Raw genomic sequence first — 20,748 nt, 5'->3', positions numbered from 1 at the left:
AAACAGCCACAAAACTTTTTGAAAACTGAGAGATGAAAATATAAGACACAGATACTGTCCTGCGCGTAACAAACACATTTTTTTACACGGGTTCTGGCGTAGTTTCTGCAGTCCTGTCTGGTGCATATTACAGCTCTGTTTCATCTCAATTCTTTGTAGTGTGACAGATGCACTTGTTCTCTATTCGGGGTTGTATTTCCAAAAAAATCTGCACTACCAGCTGAGACATCTGCAATTCATTTGGGTTTGGAGAGTGTTTTGTTTATCGATGGCCTCTCTCTCTCTCTCTCTGTTTTCAACCCATCCCAGAGCTCGCCAGGTCATCCGATTATGGAGAGGAATATGGGATAATTTGTCTGAACCCCTGCTGGACTTTCTCCCCTGAGTGTTCACTTCTCACACTGTATTCCAAGGACTATCCAACCGTTTCCTACCGGGACATATTTGAGGACTCAATCCACTACTGCAACGAATGGAAACGGAGCACAATAATTGTTCTCCATTGCTGGCTTTTGGAACATATTGCCTTTTACATCCCCGCGGCCAGGACTGTCTATGTGTTTGCTGCCGACTACAGTATGCATTGTTTACTGGACGGTTTGGGTTCAAGAATAACACCTCACTGGAAGGGGTGAGTATACACTTGCTCTTTTGGAAAGAGAACATTCACCTTGATGTGTCTCTACCTGCAACTGCAAACTGAAACATTAAAGGGGCCTTTTTACGAAGTCTTGATTTTGGTGTGTACTAGAATAGGTTTTCATGCTTAACTGTTCAAAAAACACATTATTTTTCATATATTTTACCTTATTGCAGCACCTCTTTTCCCAATCTGTCTGAAAAACACTGTTTAGTTCCTGTTTCGATGAAGCCCCTCCTTCTGAAATACGAAATGTGCTCTGATTGGTTAGCTGCATCTGCTCAGATGTAAATATTAACAATGCCATCAATTTTGCCATACCAATTGGAGAGCGATTCATTGTGCAGTAGGCCTACCTTTGCATGCATGGATTTTACATGATGTTTCAGAGTGGTACGTTCCTAAAGATCGGTGAACAGTCTTAAAAAGCGAGAGCCCCATAGCTAAACACTTCATCAACACTGTAATATTAGCTAGCAGAGCCACAAATAATAAAACATACTTACAGGTTGTGATCCATAAGCAACTGATTGTTCCGACAAAGTGGGAACTGCTCCGTCTTTCAAGAAAAGCTTTTATGCGTAGCCGGAATTGTACTCTCTTAGGTTCTGGAAGCTGTCCTCTGAAAAAAGTTGCTGCACACAGATAAACATTGGGGTTATAATGTTCAGGAACAGTGTTAAAAATAAATTTTGTCTAAAATATAGTCTAGTTTAAAAATAAGTCTCTTCGACATGGCAACAAGACGCTACTAAAGCAGGTCTTCCGTATTCCGTGGGCGGGGATTATTTAAATAAGTGACATTGTGACTTCACAAGATCTGTAAGAAGTGCGTTGTAGTCCCAACGAGCCATTTGTTGTAGTTCTTGAAAAGTGTTTTCTGTTAAACAGAATATCTCCCTTTGGAGTGGACTTTGAGCTTTGTAACCTTGCAGATATGTTTTTTTTATGCTCAGACAGAAACATTAACTAAAGCTGAAAAAGTGAAAAAGCATAATAGGACCCCTTTAAAAACATTTTCTTAAAGGTGCAGTGTGTAAATTTTAGTGGCATCTAGCGGTGAGGTTGCGAACTGCAACCAACGGTGCTCACCCCTCCCTTTCGAAGCACATAGAGAAGCTACAGTGGCCGTCTGGCAGACACAAGACAGATGTTGTCTTCTGAGACAGCAGAGAGTAGCCAGTAAAGCAATGAGGTTTCCTCTTACTTCTAACAAAGAACAGTCTCTGCTTCTAATAAACCAGACTACTACTACTACTACTTCTTCTTGCGTATTCAACGTAGTGACGATGCAAGCTGCCTCTAAAAACACGAATGATTTAGAAGAACAACATAGTGATGAAACGCGCTCTGTAGAGCAGTTTGTCCGTTTAGGGCTACTGTAGAAACATGCCGGCGCAAAATGGCGACGTAAAATGTAAGGGGACCCGTGGTGTATGTAGATTGAAATGGCTCATTCTAAGGTAATAAAAACATAACGGTTCATTATGTAAGGTCTTTATACACCATTGAAAACATAGTTATGTATATTATATTACATATCTGTCAATAGATCCTCCCAAATTTTACACATTGCATCTTTCAAGTTGAATGGTATAACATTTTACTTATAAAGTATTGTAACAAATTCTATCAAGATGCAATAAATCAAAATGCAATCAGTTCTCACAACTGTTCTCTGGTTTAATAAAACATAAAATGTTTTGTCAATGAAAATATGTAGAATGTTATTCTCAATAATGCTTATGTACTTTACATAGGCCTTATCTTACATAAACGTAATGGAATTTAAAGTTATTCTAATTCTAGTTTTAAATAAACATTTATACACATTAATAAAACTTATCAAAGGCCACGTTATATAACACTATATGTGTGTGTATGTGTATATATTTTATATATATATATATATATATATATATATATACTCAGTGTTGGGGGTAACGCATTACAAGTAATGCAAGTTACGTAATCAGATTACTTTTTCAACTAACTAGCAAAGTAACGCATAACAAAATATCTGAGTTATTTTTTCAAATAAGTAACGCAAGTTATTTTGTTTTCCCATGTATTTACTGACGCCCCTTCTGTACCCACGTTGAGAGAAATCGTGAGTAAGTGCAGAGGTGTTGTGTGCGCTGTATGAACATGAAGGTTAGTCTAGACTAATTCTAGACACATAGATCTAGAGCATACATTTACTCATTTACTTCTTCTCCTGCGTCATATTCTTCTGCTATCCAGAATGGCAGCACAGCTGAAAGTTTTGTTTGCGCTGCGCCCTCTACTGTACAGGCATGAGTTTGCATTTCGTTCAGCCTTAAGCTTATTCATTTCACTTTTGGTGTAAAAGGACCTTTACATTTACCAAAAATAGAACTTTTTGTTATAAAACAAACAAACAAACAAACAGCCCTGCTGAGAAAAAGTAACGCAAAAGAAACATAACACATTACTTTCCATGAAAAGTAACTAAGTAATGCAATTAGTTACTTTTTTAGGGAGAAACGCAATATTTCAATGCATTACTTTTGAAAGTAACTTTCCCCAACACAGTATATACTCTATCTACAGTAGGTAGAGTATACAGACACACATTTGTTTTTAATATATGATAATATATAAAACAATTCTATATTAGTAAGTTTTGCTCGCTCAAATGCTCACATGAGATCAGAGTCAGTGATTAGGACGCTCTCAGCTCTGGTGTTGACATTGCTGTGTCTGTCCTGAGGTTATCAGCTAATGTCTTGCACCTCAGCTTCATGTATCAGATGCTCTACCAAAACTAATGTTCACTCATGTGGAAATATAATTAACTTGTTTGTGTTGCATAATCAGTACCTTTTCATCTCTAAGTATCACCTCAGACTGCCAACAAATGCCAACATAAGGCCATAGTAAATGCCAAGTATCTGAGTTTCCCCCTTTCAAGGCTAGACGTCAAGCAGAGGTTATAATGGAGCCGTGCACAATTTACACTACAAGGTGACCTAACAGCATAGTTGTTGCACAGTGGATATGAGGATTGTATTTTAGCTCAGAAACAGCACAACAGCCTCATGAATAGTTGATCGTACTGGTATTTCTTTTTTTTTTTTAAACTGTTGCTAAAAATTCCCTCACCATTCATGCCGTGTGACGTCAGAACAGAGGTTTGACAGAGCATGTCAAAAGAAATAAGCAGGATGCTGCACGCAAACCAAATACACTGGGGAATGTTACATACTCAGACAATAGACAATCCATCAGAATAGCACGTCCACTGAAAAAAAGTTGGTGTAGAAACAATTTTCGGTCACATTTTAGATTAGGATCCAATTCTCATTATTAACTAACTATTAAAGGGTTAGTTCACCCAAAAATGAAAATTCTGTCATTAATTACTCACCCTCATGTCGTTCCACACCTGTAAGACCTTCGTTCATCTGCAGAACACAAATTAAGATATTTTTCATAAAATCCGATGGCTCAGTGAGGCCTGCATTGCCAGCAAGACAATTAACACTTTCAATGCCCAGAAAGCTACTAAACACATATTTAAAACAGTTCATGTGACTACAGTGATTCAACCTTAATGTTATGAAGTGACAATTAATACTTTTTGTGCGCCACTGACATTTATCACATAACGAAGCCTCATTTACTGAAATCGCGTAACTTCGTCAGTTTGATATGTGTTTCGAACCACTGATTTGAAACAAAATATTCGTAAAGCTTTGAAGCTTCATGAAGCAGTGTTTTGAAATCGCCCATCACTAGATATTGTTGAATAAAGTCGCTGTTTTTTTTGTTGTTTTTTTTTGGTCCACAAAAAGTATTCTCGTCACTTTATAATATTAAGGTTGAACCACTGCAGTCACATGAACTGTTTTAAATATGTTTTTAGTACCTTTCTGGGCATTGAAAGTGTTAATTATCTTGCTGTGAATGAAGGCCTCACTGAGCCATCGGATTTTATCAAAAATATTTTAATTTATGTTCTGAAGATGAACGAAGGTCTCACGGGTGTGGAACGACATGAGGGTGAGTAATTAATGACTACATTTTCATTTTCAACTATTAACTACAACTTTCGCCCCAATAAACTCCTAATTACTGCTTATTAATACTTAGTAATGTAGTAGTTTAGTTATATATATATATATATATATATATATGTATACACATTTATACTTTTTTTCAGTTTTTTTTTTTTTTTTTTTTTTTTTTTTTAATTTCTAGTATTTGTTGTCAGAGAATAAACAGCACTCAGAAACTTTAGCAGTCGATTAAGTTGCAACTCGCTTGATGAAATATTGATTGAATTTGAGGACACATGTGGCCTGGCTATGTGTGACCTCAGAAAGGTGTTTGATGCCGATGTCATACGCAATCAGTTGGTCTCTGTTCAAAAGTCTGCCAGTTAAAGGAGCTGACAAGGAAAAATTGACATGTCAACGATTGCCGCTTCACGTGGCTATTGATCCCAAAATCAAAGCTTCTGCTTTCCATGACTTTGAGAAACGAGAGCAGTTAAAAGTTCGAAATGCAAAGTTAAGATGGATTGAGTTGTTTATTCCCTTGTTTCAGTGCTTAAAGCTGTGAATCAAACCTAGCTGTCAGGTGTTGACTGAGATTTACCTCTGTGGTACCATCTTCATTTTGTAAGCCCGCCATGGACTAACATATCAACATATAGATCATCAGGGATTTAACAACAATAGCTGAGAGAATAATGAGCAAGCATTTCTAACTGTGGCTTAACTGCTGTTTAAATGTTTGGGGGAAGTATTTTTTTTTCTTAGAAATGTGTACTTTTATTCAGCAACAATGCATTAAATTGATCACAAGTGACAGTAAAGACTTTTACATTGTTACAATTCGATTTAAAATAAATGCTGTTCTATTCAAAGAATCTTAAGGAAAATGTATCATGATAAACACAAAAACATTAAGCAGCACAACTGTTTTCGACATTGATCATTCTTGAGCACCAAATCAGCATATTAGAATGATTTCTGAAGAATCATGCAACTCTGAAGACTGGAATAATGAAAAATATAAATTTTCTATGACTAAGCTTTCCAATATTGTTGTTTCAGACTTTCATCTTTCAGTGGTGAATCTAAGTTTTTATATATTTTTTTTTAAAAATAGTCCATCTGACATGCAATTACACAGCATTTTAGTTGTTGGCACCCCTTCGCCACACTTAGCATTTCATTTTGACTTGTCAAGCCTCATTTCTTCGCCAATTAAAAAATCATTACGTGACTAATCACTTCTCCATGCCGATGACACAGCGATAAGCTCACTGAACACATTTTTCTGCCACAGACGCTTACGCAGGTTGTCCGTTTTGATTACTTATTTGCTATTTAATCACAGAAATGCCATTAAGACAGAAATTACACTAACAAGAGCAGTTTTAAAAATTGATACGTAATGATTAATTAATTTGGGATCATAAATGCAAAATTACATCTGGTTTAGACCAGTTGGCTCACGGTGAAGACCTTGAAATGTCCTTTACCAATTTTGGATTGGATTGGAATTGGAAAATTAATGTAAGATAAAAAACACATTTAATAGACAATAGCATATTTTTGCACTGTTTTAATTAGCTGTTCTTGCGATTTGTTGTTGTTTTCTGTACACACTGTATTGAAGGAGTCCACGGCGATGTTATCTGGCCTCTGTCTGCTAACCCAGAGGGGATGTTTGTTGATACCTTAATTCTTTGTTCCACCTTCCACCTCTTTGAGATAAGTACTCCCCAATTAGTAATTACCACAACATTGTTAATCACATAGTACAGCTGTGCTCCTCGAAATTAATGGTTCGATGATGGTTTTGTTGCTAATGTTTTGTTTCTTGGAGACCCTTTAGTGTGCATTTTCCTAATTGAAATTAGGAATGAAACAATGACTCACAAATTTGCCCTTTCCCCTTTCCCAAATGCTCCCCTCACAGGGTCAGAGAAAATGCAAATTTACTCACTGGTTAGATTAACCAGTCGCCCACATTGACTTGTCCAAATGCAACTTGTTTCGTTCGGGGGTGGTCACACTGGATTTTAAAGTTGTAAAATTATTTTAGAATATTGCAACTGGATATAATGTCCACATTTTATGGCTTCTGTTCTGAAGAAATACAATTTAAAGAATGTAATAATTTAATTTAATGTAATTTAATTTAATAGCACCCAACATAGGACAGATGGTTTGGAAAATGGATGGATTATTCACAATGTTAATATGTTTTAATACTTAACATGTTAATTCAAATTCCAGTTACATCACAGCTCTTTCCTTAAAGGGATAGTTCACCCAAAAATGAAAATTCTGTCATTAATTACTCACCCTCATGTCGTTCCAAACCCATAAGAGTTTAGTTCATCTTTGGAACACAAATGAAGATCTTTGATGAAATCTGGAAGATTTCTGTCCCTCTGTCCCCATTGACAGCTACGCAACTACCACTTTGACGCTTAAAAAGTTCATAAAGAGATTTTAAAACTAATCCATATGAATTGAGTGGTTTAATCCAAATTTTCTGAAGAGCTCGATCACTTTATATGATGAACAGACCATATTCTACATCCCTTAATCCTACCCAATACCTAAACTTAACACTTATCTTACTAGGATTTTATTGGGGCAAAAGTCTCAGTTAATAATTAGTCCATCATGAGAATTGCACCCTAATCTAAAGTGTGACCCAAAAAAAATGTACAGTGTATGCGGAACAAGATGCAAAAATCTATGCATATACCTGTTCATATCCACAAGTGTACGCGTCAAATAAATAGGTTGACACTAAAGAAATTAGAGTCCAAATGGAGTTGACTTATCACTTTTGGAAAGTGATGTGGCCAACATTCTCTTGTGTATCATTTGCATGACAGACTGCTGTTTTATTAAAGAGCTTGTGTGTGATTTATGCCTGGCTGTCATTCACCATTTGCCCCTGGGTTTGCACAAAATCCATTGAAAGACTCCTTTATTTGATATCTAATGGTCAGGCTGGATTTAATTGCAGAATCAATAGTGCTGACAAGAAACAGGGTGTGGCGATATAACCCATAATGAAAGCTATAATGGCAGCCAAACCAAGTAATAAGATTATCTGAGTGCTGAATGCCGTCCTCGGTTTCTGATGAAGAAGATTGGATGTTTACGCTAAAGTTTTCATCTATGGTTTTAGTATAGTTCTTCATCAATTTAATTTATTAGTCCTTTCGATTGGCTTATTAAAAGAAATTGCACCACCAATAGAAAAATAAAGATACTTAGTTTTAATTATACTTTTTTATTAAAATATTAAATAATAATAATAATAAAATAAAATAAATATACAGTTGTTCAAAAGATTTTTAATGTGTTTGAAAGAAGTCTCTTATGTTTACCAAAGCTGCATTTATTTGATTGAAAAAACAGTAAAAACAGTAATATTATGAAATGTAATATGTAGTAATGGAGTAATATGTCTTCTGTTACTCTATTACAGTCTTCAGTGTCACATGATCCTTCAGAAATCATTCTAATATGCTGATTTGGTCCTCGAGAAACATTTCTTATTATTATCAATGTTGAAAACAGTTGTGCTGCTTTATATTTTTTTGTGGAAACTGAAAGTTTTTTTTCGGGATTCTTTGATGAAAAGAACAGCATTTATTTGAAACAGAAAACTTTTGTAATATTACTGTCACTTTTGATCAGTTTAATGCATCCTTACTGAAAATAAATAAAATAAAATCTTATAGACCCAAAACTTTTGAACAATAGTGCATATTTGAATATACTGGTGTTGACATATAAACATATTTTTAAAAAGTAGAATAAGCTTCAAGACAATTGAAAGATCTTAACAAATCCAAAGTTAATTGTCGTGAATTATAAATAGATTTCAGGGCAAGTATTTGTATAGCTGTGAGATCAAGCTTTTATGATACAATGTGATAGTTTATTTATCTTCTTTCTTTACTTGAAATAGTCCTCTCGCCCGGAACAACAGGCATATCTTTTCTCTTTGTATAAACCTCCATATATCTTAAGTAGTCTGTTTACGTCGTCACACTCCAAACTGAAAACATTCATTTTTCACCTAACAAGATTAAACACCGGAACCGCTCGGCTTTTTGGGTAGGTGTGAGGAGAAAATGGCTGAGATTAAAAACAAGCAGGAACAGAAACTTCACTTAATATGCAAATGCCTGGAGCTGTTGATCTTAGCTGTGTTTGAAAGATCTTGGTTATGTGTTCAGTCTACTATGACGTCTACGCTGTCATTTAGAGCCGCGAGGCTCCAGACAGATCCATCTCTGAGGCCACATGCTGTGTGAAACATCCAGTATCTGTCTCGGAGCTGAGCACGCTTGGCTGGAACATATGGCCACTCTAGAGGCCAAATTCATGCCGATGAATTTTCTTTTGTCAGGACCGAGCTAGAAATAAATCAATTGTGACATACTTAGATCAATATTGATGGACGTTCATTTAGGTTTTGATATGAGACTGTTTGACGATTGTGGTGTTTGCTGAAACAGGGCATGGATGGAGGTCCGTGCCCAGGTGTTGAGCTGTTGAAGGTGGTCTCGGCGAACGCATTATCTGACAGAAGCAGAAAAGGCATGGGGTCGAGTCACTGGCAGAAATGTTGTCTAATCCAGGCTGCTTTCATGGTCTCTCAAGCTTTCCAGAGCTTGGCGGCATCGTTTGCTGCTCCTGCCAACAAATTAACATTTATATCAGCTGTTCTCCAATCCAAAGGGTCCAGAAGCCCAAAGAGGAGACCACCATCCTAGATTTGAGAGGATGCCAGCACTGCTGTTGATTCCTTTTGTTCCTTTATGCATATAAGATCAATGTAATATTAGATGTCACAATCACCACTTATGAAAGCCAATTTTACCTGCTCTTTGAAGACTTCAGGCTATGACAGAATACTCCAGCCTTAGTTCAAGTTAAGCTCCGTCGACAGCATTTGTGGCATAATGTTGGTCATAGAATAAACTTTTTTGACTAAGCCCTTTCATTTTTAGTTTATGCACAGTATGTATGTATGTTAAAGTGACTTACAGTAATCCACCATGGATTTATGGAATAAACATTAAAATACACAGTCATACAGGAATATTTTTTACAAGACTATACAAAATATTTACATATTATAATACATTGGTGTTTTATTATATACAGACAGTTATAATGTTTCAGAAGATTTCAAACAAATGCTCTTCTTTTAAACTTTCTATTCATAAATGAATCATGTTTCCACAAAACTATCAAGCAGCACAACTGTTTTCAACATTGATAATAATAAGAAATGTTTCTTGAGCCCCAAATCAGCATATTAGAATGATTTTTGAAAGATTGTTGACACTGAAGCATAAGATACTCTTTTCATAAACATAAAATTATTCGCCATCCAACTTTTAACATAACTTAAACAATCCAACAGTGACTGAAGAGATATGTTGTCATCTGGTTTCATTGGAAGGTAAAGCTGTATATCGTCTGCATAAAGATGATATAAAATGTTATGCTTACGAAAGATGGGAAAATAAAACAGGGCCTAAAACAGAACCCTGTGGTACACCACATGTGCAAGCAGCAGAGTAAGAAGAAGTATAGTTTTCAATGGCTACAGAAAAAGATCTCCCCTTAAGATATGATGAGAGCCAAATTTAGATAGATAGATGGATGGATGGATATTGCTTTACTACTAGGAAATATAAAAGCAGGAATAAATCAATTTTACCCAGCATCCTCCAGGACTAGAGTTGAAGAGCCTTCCTCTATACATTGCTGTACAAATAAATTCACTCTGGTAATCATTGTGCCACAAATGCTGTCGATAGAGCTTAAATTGAATCCAATCGAATCATTCTTCTAAATTGTATGTTAGCTGACCTGTGAGCAGCTCCACGGTGACTAGGCAAGGGCTGCAGTCTTTTCTTATCTCTTCAGAAGCTTCACACCTTCTGCCAAGGGCTCTGATCTTGTTTTTCTCTCTTGTTTCCTCTAGATATTCATCATCCTCCTCCCATTCAATCATGCAAACTGCACCAGTGAGAGGAAACTCAGATGGGACAAAGTAAACAGCATGTCTGTGCTTCCTGCACTTTCATCAATCTGCCCTTCTCCTCCTCCTCCTCCTCCTCCATCTCATCTGGCTTTACAGTGTCATCCGTGACCCTCCCGTCCAATGAGAACTGAAACTCAAAGAACTCAAAGCAACAAACAGACGGCGGCAGCGGTCCCAAATGGGAGCACAAGTATACCTGTTAATTTGAGTTGTTTGGTCACTTTTTATTTTGCCATTTTCTTTTGTAACTGTACATAAATCAATTTAAGATCTTATAGTTTTGTACATGTAATTTTTATGGTGTGTGATTTTTTTATAAAATAAAAGACTAGATCAATTCTAATGGTCTCATTTTAACGTGTCACATTCCTTTCAGGAATTTTCTTGAACATTGATTTACACTCCTAACTGTTAATTTCTCTTCCTTACATAAACAGTAAAGTTGCAGATAATACAATTATTATTATACATGCAACATTACTTTCACATGCGCTAAATTTATCAAAGCTGTTAAGATTGAACAGGATTCTGTTTTGTCAGGCAGATTAAATAAAAACCCATATACTACACTAAAGTGGTGTACTGTATATTACCTGAGGAAAGCTATCTGTTACCATTCAGCACAATTACACCACCAGAGGTACGTGACCTGCTTGCTACCATGATCTTGGGCACTCAGTTTGGGGACACAAATTGTTGAGCCAATCACCTAAGTCATGAATGTCATGTGACTAGTCACCCTTTACATCTGTCTGTAGGTTTTGCAAATATTTAACCAACGGAAAGTATTAAAAAGCGCTTGTGACTGAACCTTGAATGAGTTTATCTACATTATATCATATGCTTTGTTTTTGATAAAAGTGGTGCCTAATATTTTATAGTATAATATAGCAAGCTATGGAAAAATGAGAGACCGTCTTGCTACACTAAAGGCTGCTGTTGTATAACATCTTGGATTCGGGATGGCCACCATCAACAGCGGTGCTGCATTCATAACATCCAATTTCCCTTAACTCAGACATAGACATTTTAGTCTTAAAAGTCAATTCTTTCTTCCGACAAAACTTGCACCTCAGAGTTCAGACTCATCATTTTTAGTCTAGCTGACATAAATTGTCCATTAGCAACTGAGTGGCTGAATATGGTCAACCTTATGCACCCCTGTCTCCATGCGTCTGGAAATCTCACTCCATTTGTATTTTTCAGCACAGAATCTGGAGACATGTAATGTCACAACCTTCTCAAAGGTGTTTCTGCAAAACATCCTCACACTCCTACGCCGCGCAGTCACTCAGGGGAAACCTCACTTTGTCAAACCATATGGCCAGGGCAGTGTTTCCAGCCGATGAGTATTTTACTGTGAAAATCTGTATTAGTCAACATCTGCATCTATATTTAGAGAAATTGTTCTTTTTTTCCTCACAGAAAATGGCCATGATGATACTAAGCTAATTCACTAGTGGTCAAGTCAATGGCTCTGTTCCAAAACCTACTTAAATGCCTTGCTGTCTGCTAGTACATAAGCTGCTAATTTAACCATTACTCATGCGCATCAGACAATTAGCACTCCTCTTGTTAAACACACAAGAGAAGCTTAATTTGAATTAGCATCAGTAGCAAGAATAGCTAGTATATCTTTCTTACTATTTTTACCATATATGGGAAAAGTAATTAGAGTAGTATGCTGTTAGAGCTTACAAACAAGGTTTGTGTTAACACATGTTGCTAAGCTAACAATGCAATACTCTAATAAGCATTGAAAATATAGCACACACAAACAGTCATTTCAATTCTTCTGTTGACACTTTGCGTTGGCAGTCCCAGAATGCACTGTAACAAGCTTAGTGAAAAATTAAATCAAAGATGGTGGACAGGTGCCATTCTTGTGCTATGTTCTCTGCTTTGTGTCTGTCAGGCTGATGATCATTAGCAACATGCTAATGTCACTTTATATTGTGATCAATTCTGAGGCAAGTCTCCCATTCATGGCACAGAGTTGCTTGAGTGTTTCAAATCAGTTAGTTGTGAGGTTTCATCTCTGTTAGCCCAAGCTTTACTCACCCTCAAGCCATCCTAGGTGTATATGACTTTCTTCTTTCTGATGAACACAATCGGAGGTATATTAATAAATATCCTGACGCATCAAAGCTTTATAATGGCAGTGAGCGATACCAACGAGTATGAGCTGAAGAAAGTGTCTCCAAAAAAAAAACTGTAGCTGCATTTAATATAAATTTAAACTACAATACATTTTCATTTAAAAGCAAATAACATGCGCAAATGACAAGTGTCTAAAATCATTACTTTCAGTTCACACTTAAGTATATTTTATACTTTTTAAAAGTATGCTACCTTTGTCTTTTTTCGCATCGGTCTGTTAAGGCAAAAGACAGCTTACTAAATTTTTAAGCAAAGCCAATGTGTTTTATACAATTTTCAGATGTCTCTAATGCCCTCGAAAGCTCTCTGTGTGGATTGTCTCAACTAAGATACGATTTTCAAAGATTTTCACAACTAAAACTTGCTTGTTTTAAGAATGAGCATTAGCTCATTCAAATTCTAGATATGAGGCATTATAAATATTTGAACCTTTAATGTAGCTCTTTCTACATGTTCGTTTCAGAATACAGTCTGCTTGTTCACCCAATAAAAAGTGAAATAAAAATAACAAAGCGAATAGGGGCAGCAAAGGAAGATGCAAGGCAAAGGAAATTCATAATTTAAGAGGCTGAGAAGCATCCATAAACAGCCCTGCCTGTCCCAGTGCATTTTTCCATGAACAATTGCTGGAATAATCACACCTCATAAGCCAAGATCACAGAGGAGGCTGATGCAAACCAGACAAATGCATATCAATAATTAGTGTTGGTTGGGAAGTCCAGCTGAGACAGACTAGGACATTGCTTTTATCTAGGAGCAGAAGGAGGGGCACTTAAATGATAGTCATGGGGTTTGTAACACGCACAGCATACTGAATCATTTGAAGGGGAAAAGAGGGAAACAGAGTGATGTGATATATATATATATATATATATATATATATATACACACACACACACACACACACACACACATTAAAATTAATAGGCTAGAGATATGTAAATAATACAAACAATATATTGACTTTTGAGGGATTTTTTTCTCAATTGATTAATTAAAGGGTTAGGTCACACAAAACTGAAAATTCTGTAATTAATTACTCACCCTCATGTCGTTCCACACCCATAAGACCTTCGTTCATCTTATATTTTTATACAATCCGTTGGCTCAGTGAGGCCTCCATTGACAGCAAGATAATTAACACTTTCAGATGCCCAGAAAGCTACTAAAGGCGTATTTAAAACAGTTTGTGTGAAGCTTCGAAGCTTTGCAAATCTTTTGTTTAGAATCAGTGGTTCGGAGTGTGAATCAAACTGCCAAAGTCACGTGAACAATTGAAATTTCGAAACACTTATGATGTAACGAAGCCTCGTTAACTGAAATCATGTGACTTTCACACTCCGAACCACTGATTCGAAACGAAAGAGTTGTAAAGCTTCGAAGCTCCATGAAGCAGTGTTTTGAAATTGCCCATCACTAGATATTGTTGAATTAGGTCATTATTTTGTTTTTTTGGCGCACAAAAAGTATTCTCGTCACTTCATAACATTATGGTTGAACCACTGTAGTCACATGAACTGTTTTAAATATGTCTTTAGTACCTTTCTGGGCATTTGAAAGTGTTAATTATCTTGCTGTTAATGGAAGCCTCACTGAGCCATCACATTTTATCAAAAAAAATCTTAAATTGTTTTGAAGATGAACGAAGGTCTTACGGGTGTGAAACGACATGAGGGTGAGTAATGAATGACAGAATTTTCATTTTTGGGTGAACTAACCCTTATGTAATTAATTTAGTTAAGCTTTTGTCATTCAATTTTAGCCCCCAATAAAACAGACACTTTGTGGGATATCTCTGCTGCTTTATGTATTGGTTCAACAATTCCCACAGTGCTAGACACACGAAAACATGCTAACACCATCTTGTGAAGCATGGATGCTGCTGACAAAATCTGTCCATGGAAAGCATACTTTTTTTTCTCTTTTTCCGGCCTCCGTTTCATCCTCTTTTCCCATGTTCAGCCCTTCTAAGCCTAGCCTTGGGTCTCAGTCACAGCAAACTGACCATCAAAGCCCAATGTCCGCACTTCAGGGAAACAATCCAAGCCGTGGTCTGTGAAGGTAGAAGCCTGTCTCTGGAGCCAGGGCTGATGGGTAGCATCACCAGAGTAGCTGGACCAGCACAGACAGAGCGTGAGGCTTTGATCTGTCGTCTGAACGGTTCCAGGAGACTCAGCCACTGTAAAGAACATGGATAATGTGGTTACCGAAACCCCTCCTAGACGCCTTTCTCTCACAAGCTGACATCAGGATCTGGGACAAAATGTGTTGGGAAGGCAAACAGACGAAGGGATTTTCTTTTCTGAATGTGTCAGCAGCAGCCAGAGATGGGAGGGATTTAGAAATGTATTCCTGGAGAAATTACTAATTAATTACAAAAATGTAATCAGCAACCTCATCCAAACACACAATAAAGCCCATTTCACACCCACCGCATGCATAAGCGACACATAAGTGGTGCTGCAGCGAAAAAGCAACAGCTTTCACATTGTTTATGTTGGGTGAGTAGCATTTCTCCAATATTTTATGTTGCTGTTTGAAGACCTATATTACAAAAGATAAATGAATAGATTAGCAGAGCATTTTACATGTCATATTTTTCAACTTACGTGTGGCAAACTATGTCTCGCGCATAACAAGGTGTTCTAAAAATGTGACACTCAAGTTAAAAGAAGTTCAGCTTCAACTGAAGTTACAACATTCGAGTAAAACAGCTTGTAGGGCGGGATTTGATTTTGTCCATTGGGAATTGATTGGATGGTTGTGATTGGTCGATTTGAGTGACATGTTGTCACGCCCTCGCACCACTAAACACATCATCAGGTTCCAAGCGAACCGTAGTGATACTAAATGTGACATGTAAACACTGCAGATTACTGATTGGTCAGAGAGAATTGTCACTACCAGCATCATTGGATTACAAACAGGAGGCACCAAACCCGCTAGATTTAAATAGGCAGTAACAGCCACCACAGTATCATTTGTTCGCGAAATGACTTGCTTTAAAAGACTGTCGCAATTTGAAAAAAAAGAAATGGCTGTATCGTGGTCATTAGAGGTGCAGACTCGTTGGTAGCCAAGGAGCTGATCCATGGCAGTAGAGGTGGCACAACTATAATGATCAGTCTATAATCCCACCCACTTTGAAGCAGTACTAACTGCAATGGAAAAGCCAAACCGAACGTAAAACGACCCGAGCCATGCTGAGTAGTACCACGCAGTGGAAAAGCGCCAAAAGTGGCCTCTTATTCCATCCTTCCCTGGTGATTGTAGGTTACTATATTTCTTTATATATACAATAAAACTAATATATGTGTAATGGAGGCCAGCTAGTAGTCGCTGTGCGAGTAAACCTCACTCCACTGATGCTCTAGCGACTGACGTTAGAGGTTGCAGCCTTTAGCCTCCTTGTTAGAGCGTCCGACTCCCACGCCGGAGACCCAGGTCTGAGGCCCGCGCAGAGCGGGGCGAGTAGGACCTGGGTGAGGGGTTACATTGGTGCCGTGACCCAGGTGGGAGTGAGGTTTAGGGGGGTGAGTGTAACGGAGGCCAGCTAGTAGTCGCTGTGCGAGTAAACCTCACTCCTCTGATCTCAAGAGATGCTCTAGCGACTGACGCTCGAGGTTGCAGCCTTTAGCCTCCTTGTTAGAGAGTCCGACTCCCACGCCGGAGACCCAGGTTCGAAGCCCACGCAGAGCGGGGCGAGTAGGAACTGGGTGAGGGGTTACATTGGTGCTGTGACCCGGATTGGAGTGAGATTTAGGGGGGTGAGTATAACAGAGGCCATCTAGTAGTCGCTGTGCGAGTAAACCTCACTCCTCTGATCTCAAGAGATGCTCTAGCGACTGACGCTAGAGGTTGCAGCCTTTAGCCTCCTTGTTAAAGCATCCGACTCCCACGCTGGAGACCCAGGTTTGAGGCCTGCGCAGAGCGGGGCGAGTAGGACCTGGGTGAGAGGTTACATTGGTGCCGTGACCCGGATGGGAGTGAGGTTTAGGGGGGTGAGTGTAACGGAGGCCAGCTAGTAGTCGCTGTGCGAGTAAACCTCACTCCTCTGATCTCAAGAGATGCTCTTGCGACTGATGCTAGAGGTTGCAGCCTTTAGCCTCCTTGTTAGAGCGTCCGACTCGCACGCTGGAGACCCAGGTTTGAGGCCTGTGCATTGTGGGGTGAGTAGGACCTAGGTAGAGGGGTTTTATATATATATATATATATATACATATATATATACACACTGTATTTATTGTCACTGTATCCTGATTATGTAACAAATCAAATCTGATGGTAGCATATTCCCTGTTTTGATTACCTGCGTTCTTTAAGAGGAATTACTTGCTTTTCTTACTTCCTTGATTAGGGCTTTACTAAATAATCTTATTTTAATGTTGCCATGGACATACGGTGTCTGTTTTGAAACACAATATCCTCTCTCAGCCCTCATCCTGCTGTGGCTCATTCGCTACTCAGTTTCACAGGATGCATTATCAGTGAAACGGTGGACCACACAGATGTCTGCTGATGGAGAATGATTCATTCATACTTGAACTGGGACATAATGCAAAGAGCACTTCCTTGATTATACGGCCATCAGGGAACACATCCCAGCACAGGCTGGTGGCTAATGCAGCCCAGCTGTATTATTGAATCAATTGCATGTGCAGGTTTGAAAGAATCTAATGGTGTTCTCTTGGAAATGTGGGTAGTGATCCACTTTTACAAAAACAGATACTTTGTGTGAACTTGTGTTAGCTCAAGAACAAATGCTTGTTTTTTTGTTATCTAAATGAAGCATCCGCACATTTAAAAACCAGCCAAATCAACTGTTTGTTCACGAATCAGACTGGGATGTGCTCAAAAGCATCGTTAGCCAACTATTGTCGCAAGTTCCGTTGAATTGTGTTGGCAACGAGGGAACTTGCGACCATACTGTTGTTGACTTCGGGATATATATATATATATATATATATATATATATATATATATATCTATATCTATATCAGGGGTATATATCCCAAATAAAACATTATATCAAATGTAAATTTATGTCCCTGTGTCACACGCACTCAGTTTTGTTTGTTCTTATTTTCTGTTTTCATGGACTTTAAGTTTGTTTTCATCAGTCACATGTGTTTCTTTGTTTTCACAGACACGGAAGATGTACCTTTTATTTTCCCAAGCTGATTCATCATCTCAGTCAGCTCAGCTCAGTCATCATGTTTTCAGACCATTTCAAGTTTGATTTTGACATGACATTTAGCAGTGATATCTAAGTGGTTGAGTTTTTTTATTTACTTTTTAATTAGTTTTCCTATTAACATCATCATTGTCTTCATTCGGGCCAATTCGAGAACACGCACAAGAACAAAAGGCGGAATTTTCTCACACGAACCAATCATATCCAATCATAACCGATCATGTCCAATCATAGCGAGATGCAGTCATTGCCTCCTCTCACGTGACTTTCCCCCATTAATTCTCAATTACCCCCCATCAAACTCAACACACACTTTGGGGGGTCTGTTAAAACTCAATGAGCTGAGAGGAAGCAATCCTCCCGCTGTAACTTCACCCGCTGGTGTCACTGTTGGACAGTGTTATTTGACTTTTACACTTTTTAATGTTACATTTAGTAATATTTGCATTGTTTTATTTTTGTTATATCCATTATTTTCACATCCAGTTTTTTTTGAGGAGACACTGCCTCCCTTGCCTCCTCAGAGGAAACGCCCCTGGTATGCACACTTTTCAAAAACGCGCTTTAAATCCCTTGACAAACTAAAAGATGTAGCCTAAATGAAATTTGTATTTGAAATGAAAGATATATATTGTACTGAATGTCAGCTTGCTTATTTTACTCAAGATAAGGATTTATTAAGTCCATGTCATACAAACGAGAAACTATGCTTCTAACCACAGATCAAGAGCTGTAGTTCCAGCCACACAACTTTGCGATGCTGTTTGCAAATGTTCGTTGGAACTATGATTTCGGGAAACACCAACTCATTGAACAGTGCTGATAATGACAGAACTTGCAACCATAGTTGGCTAACAATGCTTTTGGGAAACAAATATGGACAATTGATTTTTGTAATTGACTCAAAATAATGTGAACACCCATTATTATAGGGGGTTAATATCATTTGTGGAGGCTACAGTGAAAAAAACAAACATTGTGCTGATCTTTATCTTTTTGTTGTCTATATTGTCTAGCTTGTATATCAGTGCAGTATAAGTGGTTTTCAACAGTGTTTAGTACAAGCCGTGTGTGAAATGGATGACTTGTCAGACGTACAAAACAAGTTTAACAAGAGCATCTGCAACCTTAACTGCCCAATTGTTGTTTTAAGAACAACAGTCTTAATGATTATGACTGTGTACACAAAGCATGGCAAGACTTCATCAGCGAAGAAGAATAGAGGGCAAAAACCGAAAGTGAATAATAGGGTCTGTCAAACACTAAGAAGGATTGGGTCCAAACAACACAGAACAACTGCAGAAAAGTGACAGCAAACCTCAATATTCGCCCTGAAGTCCACAAAAACTGACCACAGAAGCCATCAATGAAAGAGACACCACTGCTAAAATGTGAAAAAGATGGTGTTGTGATCATAAAAGCTGAACAGTTGGAGCACCAAAATGAACTTCATCATCTGCCTTGGTCTGATTAATCACCTTAATTATTATTGAACTACTGTGGGCAGTTTTAAAGAGAAGAGTGAGAAGCAGATTCCCTCCTTCAACATCTCTGGAGCAACTGGCAGATGTTCTGATCGACGACATTCAACTGGAGACTATTTAAAAGTTGTATTAATCTATTCTAATAAGGTTGGAAGCTGTATTAAAGGCAAATTTTGGTAAAACTTAAATAAATATTGCCTATTCCCCACATGTTTATAGTATTTTGTCCAACCCCTGTAAATTCAAATGAAATTACTTATCTAAAAAGGAAAAAATGTAGGGCAAGGTCTTGATTCTATGCAACAGTTGTTGATGGATTTTGAGACAACTCAAAAATAAATATGACCTTGATTGTAGTCATACGTGAATAAATGCCTAAATTCAATCTGTTCAGTATACAAAGGAATCATGTCTCTTCAGAAAATATGGACTAAACCGCTCTATTCACATGGATTAGTTTTACAATTACTTTATGAACTTTTTGAAGCGTCAAAGTGGTAGTTGTATGGACTGTCAATGGAGGGACAGAAATCTCTCAGGTTTTATTAAAAAACATCTTCATTTGTGTTTCAAAGATGAACGAAAGTCTTACAGATTTGAAACGACATGAGAGTGAGTAATTGATGACAGAATTTTTGAGTGAACTAACCCTTTAAATAAAATACTAAATAACATTTTTGCTGACTGATCATGAAAGAACAACCTCAAGGTCAGTACTGACACATGCGCATAGTTTTATAGTCTATCTCATAATGAACAATACAGCAGCAGCAAGGATCAAATCAATAAAACAATAAATACAGAAAATATTGTGCACTTGGCTGCTTTGTGATGCCTGACACATTTTTTTTTTTTTCTATCCATTGATTGACTTTGCTGCCCTCTGTGTTTAAACACACCGTGACCCCCGGCATGATCTCTATCATTTGTCTACCTGCTGACCCATGACAGCAGACACAGACGCAGATGTCTGCAGAATTCCTCCATCCTTATTCACAGTCATGGAGCAAGGTTGACTGTAGGCAAGAATGAGACGTTTTAACCTTCATGGCTGAGTGAGCAGGGAGGCTATCACCACGAGACGCCGTTTATTTCCAGGCATGTGTCCCTGTCCTGTTGCTGTGCCCTCCAAACATGCCCCAGATAAACCGGCAAGAGCTTGGCGGAGACAGGGAGAGACCTAATCCGATTCAACAACA

At 37.8% G+C, this 20,748-nt stretch overlaps 1 protein-coding gene across 6 annotated transcripts in view; it reads left to right on the top strand.

Annotated features, from left to right (window-relative positions):
- Positions 1 to 11,048, top strand: part of zgc:172282 (leucine-rich repeat and fibronectin type III domain-containing protein 1-like protein) — a 115,898-nt gene extending 104,850 nt beyond the window's left edge. For 5 of the 6 annotated variants that reach the window (XM_051863528.1, XM_051863523.1, XM_051863526.1 and 2 more), the window contains 2 exons: positions 310 to 631; positions 10,652 to 11,048. Coding sequence is in view for 1 of the 6 variants with exons in the window: in XM_051863529.1 (XP_051719489.1) it covers positions 10,652 to 10,698 (47 nt within the window). In the remaining 5 variants the exon portion in view is untranslated. The remainder of the gene's footprint in view (positions 1 to 309; positions 632 to 10,651) is intronic. The other variant, XM_051863529.1, reaches the window with a different exon arrangement.
- Positions 11,049 to 20,748: the final 9,700 nt, after the last annotated feature.

This window comes from Ctenopharyngodon idella, chromosome 15, assembly GCF_019924925.1.
Source record: "Ctenopharyngodon idella isolate HZGC_01 chromosome 15, HZGC01, whole genome shotgun sequence".
In the NCBI taxonomy this organism is placed as follows: domain Eukaryota; kingdom Metazoa; phylum Chordata; class Actinopteri; order Cypriniformes; family Xenocyprididae; genus Ctenopharyngodon; species Ctenopharyngodon idella.
The sequence above is the reverse complement of the archived record's forward strand: the minus strand, read 5'-3'. Positions and strand labels throughout refer to the sequence as shown.